General features: G+C 35.1%; 1 protein-coding gene across 1 annotated transcript; it reads right to left on the minus strand.

The window, feature by feature from the left end:
- Window positions 1-1,039: 1,039 nt before the first annotated feature.
- LOC105343988 (uncharacterized) lies at window positions 1,040-7,114 on the minus strand. The gene is made up of 3 exons (XM_011451530.4): window positions 6,691-7,114; window positions 3,854-3,985; window positions 1,040-3,523 (listed from the first exon to the last, which is right to left on the minus strand). Exon 3 carries the CDS (start codon window positions 3,500-3,502, stop codon window positions 1,823-1,825), a length of 1,680 nt encoding a protein of 559 aa, XP_011449832.1. The 5' UTR covers window positions 3,503-3,523; window positions 3,854-3,985; window positions 6,691-7,114; the 3' UTR covers window positions 1,040-1,822.
- Window positions 7,115-7,817: the final 703 nt, after the last annotated feature.

The following is a 7,817-nucleotide window of genomic DNA, read 5'->3' on the forward strand; positions in this document are numbered from 1 at the left end:
AAGACCGATTTCAATTATCTTATTCTCCAGGTAAACACACCTTTTTAAATAGCTTAAAGTGGAATAACACACCTGGAAAAAGTCACTCAAATTAACAGGAAATTTTTTGATAATGAAAGATATATTGATAAATAAACTGTACAAATGTCAAATAAGCGAAAACTTTGCAGTTTGGGGATAAAAAATTAATATCTAAAATGATTATTCCAGTAAGTAACCACAAAAACCTTGCGGGATTCGAACTCGGAATGTACGGATCACAAGTCCGAGACTTTATCCACTATGGAGTAAGTTACATGTATTAGTCCATAAAATCCTTTTAATAAAACGAAATGTCGTTTCGATCAGCGGTCAGCCATTTTGTAATGATGTGTTATTCCACCTTAATGTCGGAAATGAAATCACCGGTAGGGTCTGGTTCAACATGTTTAGTGTATAAAGGACATTGATAACATTATATTTTATGGAACCTATCATAGCAAACATTTTGGGCCAATTTTCCATGCGCAAATTCAGAATAGAGTAGGGCGGATCGGGAGGGAAAGGGGCCCGTTAACCCCCCCCCCCCCTCCCCCTGCCTCGCCTTGGAAGATTCAATTTTCATATATTCACAAAGAAAACTTACCAAAAAATTCTTGGACCCACTCGCCCCCTCCCCTTCCACGGATTAAAAAACTTGGATTCGCGTCTGTTGCCATATGTATAGGATTTCCTTGTTTACTATTCCGTAATACTTGCATGTATTTTGTAGATGTATCTCCAACGATTTATTCTTTGTCTTTTTTTATTTAAGTTGTAATTATAAAAATTTTCAATTGCACAAAAAGAATTTCATGGACATACGAGTACATACGGGAAATATGGATTTTATTTTAATCTCTCACACTATTTATGATTTATGATGAATATTCGCCGTTATACATAATAAACGATGTAGGTACGGTATATAAAAAATTCTCTTAACTGATTTTAAATAATTTTACACATACAAATTTGACTTTTTTGTTTTAATAGAAACTCAAACTCTCTCGTTCTCTCGTTCTCTCTCTCTCTCTCTCTCTCTCTCTCTCTCTCTCTCTCTCTCTCTCTCTCTCTCTCTCTCTCTCTCAACTTTCAACACAATATTTGAAAGTCATGCCGAGACCACTCTGATAATGAAAAGGCACTGGTGAGAATAAGTACTGCAGTAATTGTTATTTTAAATATCGAACGTCAAAATATTACTTGAAAATTCCCTGAATCCGTGCCCTACAAACTAAGTACCAATAACAAGTTCTAATACTGACTAGAGTACAAATATATGACCAATATTATTGACCCTTTTGGAAATCTGGCAAAACAATATTGCTTGTCAGGGGATTAGAGTGATATTTTTTTCCTGTAGATTGACGTCACATATGAAAAATAACATACAGCCCCTTAATTGTGTACTATAGCAAATCAACAACCAGTCAATTTTGTTGAAGTAGTCGAATAATTAAAATGTCGGTTTATGAAACGAAGCTTTTAAATATGTCAATATTTTGCTCTAATTGCTCAATGTGTCGACATTTGTAAGAATATTTACATTAGGATTATACATTTTAGGTCTTAAGTTGTTCAATAGCAGTTGCTATTTGTTGTAAATCGGGACTCTCTCTCTCTCTCTCTCTCTCTCCCCCTCTCTCTCTCTCTCTCTCTCTCTCAATAACTGAAAATGCACATATTTCATTTTTTTTTCATAGAATATGATATATATTCAAACAAATGTATACTCAAAATGTGTACAAAATAATCTTTGATTCGTTTTTAAAATGGTTGCGAAAAATGAAAATTACTATCATTACATTTCTGTAGATTTTCCTTGATTCATATTGTTAATACTGATCGCGAAGTTTTTGGATATGGCTGCAAGAATAGTATTCTTTGAATCAAGCCTCCTGAGTCTTTCCTGGCGAATTATTTCACCAGCATCGGTATTCTGTTCTTGAACGAGTTGAGTTAGAGCTCGCTTTCTTGCAGTTTTGGAGAACGCAAGAGCAGCTCTTAAGACAGTCGTAACGGAGACCACACTTTTAGGAGGAGGAATTTGAGCCTTTTCCGCGCAGACGAACTCCCTCCACTTGCTTGGCTTTCGTTGTCCATTTGAATCTAGACTTAAATCACTCATACTACTAAACACGCTGCTCTCTAGGAAATCTCGGCTGTCTGACGTCATAGTACTTCCGCTTGAGTGACGCTGCCTCGATGTGGTTGACATCCGTGGCCGACGCGGGAACGAAATATCCGATTCCGAATCACTGGTGTTAATTTCAGAATTACTGATATTTGTTATTTCGCCATTCTCGTGAATAGACTGCATCGAAACGGTCGCCGAGTTTCTCCTGTTCTTTGCCGACTTGCATCTTGAAGGTTTTTCCGTGATGCTCGATTCCGACGCTCGTCTGGTTTTGTCTTTATACGTTGTGGTCAGAATGCCATCCTCTGGGATAGGCTCTGCATTCGATCGATCGTTTAATCGAGATATAGAAACTCGATGCTGGTGCTTTCTGTGAGTTTGCACAGCAGAACCGTTTTCTGAGAGACCTTCCTCTTTCATCCCATTCATCATGTTGTCTTTTGTTTGTTTAGAAGAGTGTTTCATATTTGTTTCACTTTGAGAAGAAGAAAGGTCCATGCTATCTACGTCATCTGTTCCTTCCGAATCGATATCGCTACTTGAAAGGTAATTATTGAACTTTGAGCGCGGTGATTTCAATATCGTTGATCCATTGTCTAAATTGTTCTTTGTTGATCCATAAGTAACTGCAGTAGAAGGTCTCTGTGGTAAAGGGAGGGAGAGTCCTCGATTCCTCCTCGCGGATGAGACCGCAGTTTGTGGCCTTTGTTTCGATGGACACCCTTGACCGTCAATTTCAATGTCACTTATCGAACGACAAAACTTCGCCGAACGAATCCGTTTGACGTTCTCCTTATCTAGCTTGAAGTCCTTCTGAGAAAACAACGATTTATAGCTCTCTGTTATACATCTAGTCAAACGCTTAGGATCAAACTCCAATTCTTGTACCGATTCATTCTCAGAGAACACATCGTCGATGTTACCATTTTCGTCGTAGTCTGGAATCTCATTGTCATGGTGAGACTCCTGTCGACGATATTCGCCGCTCAACGAGCGATGACTAGAAGATCGAGCTGACCTTAATCTCCGCTTAATCTCTTCTTTTTCTTGAGCGCGCCAACCCATTAAGCGGCGCTCGCTTAGACGTATGCCCATTCGATACACCGGAGCGCTGAGGTAATCATTGTCACTTTTACCTGTCGGGGCCACACCTTGGTCGCTAACCCCCGAGGTTCGCCGCACACTGCTTAACGATTTGACGAATTCTTTCTTTTCGCGGTCGATTTCCAGGGCTTTGTGCAACTTCTCTTTCTCGTAAAGTTTTAGCACTCTCTCCAATCTGCCCTTTTCTATCTGGTTTCTCCTATCCGCTCGGAGAAATCGCTCATTAGATTTAGAAGGCATTTCTAGGTCTCTAAAGCCGACCTAAAAGTAATACAACAAGAGCTAACTGTATTATTAAAGAGCTCAATACATTTACAGAGTGTATGCGAGTAAATGATATTCTTTTTTTTTTTCTTTTTGGAAATATTTCAGAAATTAGATACTGGTATTGTTCGAGAACTTACATGAATTTATACATTGTAATTCGTACGATAATGTCTTAAAATGATAAATAAACACTAAAAAAAATGGCGTAATGTTTTGCCCCTTCTCTCGAAATATGACTTTTTTCGATTATACAAGCGACAGAGCTAAATGAATTATAATGTATTTTACGGATAAATCTCAGAATCGTTCAGAACAATGTCTCACCTTCTATTAGCGGCACTAAAACCAAAAACTCCAATCTTCTGTCGTTGATATTAGTGGGGTTTCTTTTTTCAGTTCCAACATGTCAAAGAAATCCAGTGTTTTGAACCCATGCTTCTCTCCCAAACCTCTATTCTGTAAAGGTTCAAAATATTCTTTATATGGACTAGACCTACTACTCAATCTTTGAATATAACACTACCTCGATAAATTAAACAACTTGTTTAAACATTACAAACCTATAGAGCGTATTGCCTCTGTAGAACAGAGGATATTCCCATTGCATTTTAACTCAAACATACTTTAATAAAACATTTACGTTTTTTATCCTTTTCAGATAAAAGTAATACTCCTTTCATGGGTGCCTTTAATTCAGATTTGTATCGCGTTTGAGTCAGAAGTTATTATCTCCCAGTCTGCGATTGCTTTCTGTTGTTAAAAGCCACGTTTTGTTACTTCGGGGCATTTCTTTCTTTTTTAATATATTTTGGAGTGAGAACACTTATACATGTTCATAGAATGAAATCAGTTTTAACAGCAACTTCGCCGAATTCCTCGGCTTCTGAGAGAGAGAGAGAGAGAGAGAGAGAGAGAGAGAGAGAGAGAGAGAGAGAGAGAGAGAGAGAGAGCTTTGAGATAAAGATAAAAAGAGAAATGGAGAGACGTAGTAGATTTATATATTTTTTCCATAGAGAATTAGAATTGATAAGATCTGTCATTACACAGAACAAGAAGCTTTTATTGTGTCTGAGACAACTGATTTTATCGCGACTATCAGATCCTATCCCCGACGACAGCTGAAATAATATTCCATTAAACCCTACTTGGTATATATATAACACTTTATCAAGTTTTCCAATCTCACCATAAGCGAAATCTACTTTTCATGTTTCGAATTTTGAGTTATTCAAAAATAAAATAAAAGATTTGCATAAGCCTACTCCTGTTTATTCGTCAAGAAATTCCCCATGCTTCCTACATCGTCATAAGCAATAAAATCTCTCTCTCTCTCTCTCTCTCTCTCTCTCTCTCTCTCTCTCTCTCTCTCTCTCTCTCTCTCTCTCTCTCTCTCTCTCTCTCTCTCTCTCTCTCTCTCTCTCTCTCTCTCTGGAACCATGATAACAAATTTATAACATTTTCCTTTTGAAGTTGAGAGATTATACAAAATAAGATGATATGATATTACATTCTCTGATCTAATAAAAAAATATTTTTTTTTTTACTGTTTAGAATTTACAAAACAGGTCTCCGACTCTTAGAAAATGCATGTGCATGTCTTATCATGCTTTTTTAAAAAAATAGAACATGCATGATATTTTAATCTGCCATATGTGTAAACCACAGAGCATATTTAAATCAGAAAGTCCACGAATTTCAATTCAAAGGATTTCACTTTTCCAGATTATTTGAAGAAGGATTAATCTGCTAAGAGGGTATTTTTAGGTCATCAGTTTTCACGCGACGATTTTGAATTCGAAAGATAAGATAATCGAAAATATTTCAACGAATTGAGTCTTTGCTGAGCGAAAAAGATGAAATGAAGAAGAACTTCAGTCTATACCAAGCAAACCTCAATAAAATTAAGATCTTAATTAAACACATATCCTTCCGCGTGAAGATGTAAAGAAGTATGTTTTATTTTGAGCAAGTTTACATCTGCTCAACTATAATATCAATATATAATGCACGTTCTAGTTCTCAGGTTCATTTAATGCAAATATTCTTGCATATCATAACATTTTAGTAAACATTTATCCAGATGTCTTATGAATGAAAATAAAAAATATCATTCAAAGCAGTTCAAAGCTATAATAATTCTCTGTTTAGCACTGTCTTTATAACAACATTTTTTTTTTTACTAGCTATAGTCTACTTAGGCTTTCTAATGTGTAACCTTATTGGACCTTTTATATTATCGATCTCTAGCTTTAAGATAGATTTAAACGAAACTACGGATCATTGATTGATTTTAATTGTAAAGATTCGAATAGTTCAGTTTAATTCGTTGACACAACCTGGTCTATTTAACTTTTTTCTTTTATTGGCATTCTTAATTGTTCATTAAACATTTTATATAATTCATTGTATTTCAAGAGTTCTTGAATTTATTGACAAAGTCGTGATGAAATCTTGTCAGGAATGGTTTCTAAAACCCCTTCCAAATGCTGTTAAATCTCGGGAATTGTAAGTACTTTACCCCCACCTATGAAAGTAGGATTTCACTTCAATTTAACAAATAATGAAAAACTAGAAATCGATGAGTGTATACATAAGGGCCGTTAGATACGAAACGCGGTTTTCAATTAATTTCTGATCTACTCAACAAATGGAGCTAAATCAATGTAGAAATGACTACAGTGAAACTTTTAAAAAAATAAGTATTTCTTGTGTTGTTTCTCATTATTAAAAATAATCGAACATGAAGTAAATGTAATATTTTCATGACCATATTAAATTATTTAATACTTTCACAGACGATTCGAGACGTTTGTCAAAATATGGACAATTCTGTGACGATAAGAGCGTATATAAGACGCTTGTCTAAACTTAATCGTTCTAATTTGCGCTAACCGTGATATTTGAAAAGAGCAAGGATTTAGAAGGTGTATTGAAATGAGTTGTGCATCCTTTCCCCCAACATTACCAACCTTTTTAAAAACTACAAGGTTTGAAAACATATGTCTGCAATGATCAGCTTTCATCATGCTAATTTTACTTTTTTAATCTAAGCATTTTAATAAGTTATGATTAATAGTACTTACCCTTGCTATCATAATAACATGTTCTGGAGAAAAAAAGTATCACAAATACTGAAATTAAAAAAAAAACCAATAGCTTACCGTTTTGTGTATATTTCGAATACAGTCCCATTAGACACATTCCACAAAACGAATCCCTAATGGAAAATAAAATATGTTCTCCGAGTTTTATATATATATCTCGAACGATATCCAAGGTTATCAAAAGTTCCAAAAATATCCCGACGAGTTTACACGGCTGGACAAACAGACCATTCTTTTCCAACTGCAGGAAATGTTATCAAGTCAAACAAAAAAGAATCTATCTCGTTTAAAAAAGAATTATATCGACTTGATCGCAAACATGAAAACTGAAAACTGCAAGCTTATAAATGAATGGACGTTACTTTTCTTGTCAATCCACCATATATAAACACATATCCGTAAAAAGTGGTCTTTTTAAAAGCCCCAGCGTTTTTCAGCGCCTCTGTTGAAATAGAATTTTAAATGCTGTGTAAATTGACAAAGTAACCACTCATTGTTAGGGTTAAAGGAAAAACTGAACTCCGAAAAAATCGAAGCTTTTGGCTACTGTGTTTTGTAAATATTTGTCTTAAGAATTGATCTACACTAATGGTAATTTGGTAATAATTTGCCAGGTTTGTGCATGTTTATTTTTGGCATGTAGGTATAAAACTTAATATTGATCTCTGCGTGCATGTAAACTGCAGTTGGGACCACAATATACCTTCAATAGTTCTTTAATAGAATCTGTCTTCTTGATCAAAAATAATATTGAATATTCACATGGTTTGCCCGCAAGCCTTTTCTGCAATCTGGCGATAGCGCTGAGCATTTTTTCTCTTTCTTTTAAATAGTGATGTCAATATTGATGCATGTATATACTGTATGTAAGATGTGTTAGTGGGTACATGTATATAAACTTATTTTTTTACGCTTTGTTAAGTCCATTTGTAAAAATCTGTAAATACAAACTTATTAAATATGTACCAAGGAACCTTATATTTTTATACAGTATCCTAAAGTTACTCTATATCATAATCGTTCTGAGGAGTTCTTTAACCGTAGAACAACAGTCACTTAGTTTATCGCAACATTTTGGTAGATTGGACACTGCAAGTGCTGTACGGTCAAATAATTCTACACGCATCTGTCTGCTTTTTAAAATCCATTTTCCTCTAAGTTATCATTATAATAAATATCTGACA

Source organism: Magallana gigas, chromosome 9 (genome assembly GCF_963853765.1).
Source record: "Magallana gigas chromosome 9, xbMagGiga1.1, whole genome shotgun sequence".
NCBI classification, from domain to species: Eukaryota; Metazoa; Mollusca; class Bivalvia; order Ostreida; family Ostreidae; genus Magallana; species Magallana gigas.

Coding starts and splice junctions, on each gene's coding strand:
- LOC105343988 (XM_011451530.4), bottom strand. CDS start 3,502: ATGCCTTCTAAATCTAATGAGCGATTTCTCCGAGCGGATAGGAGAAAC.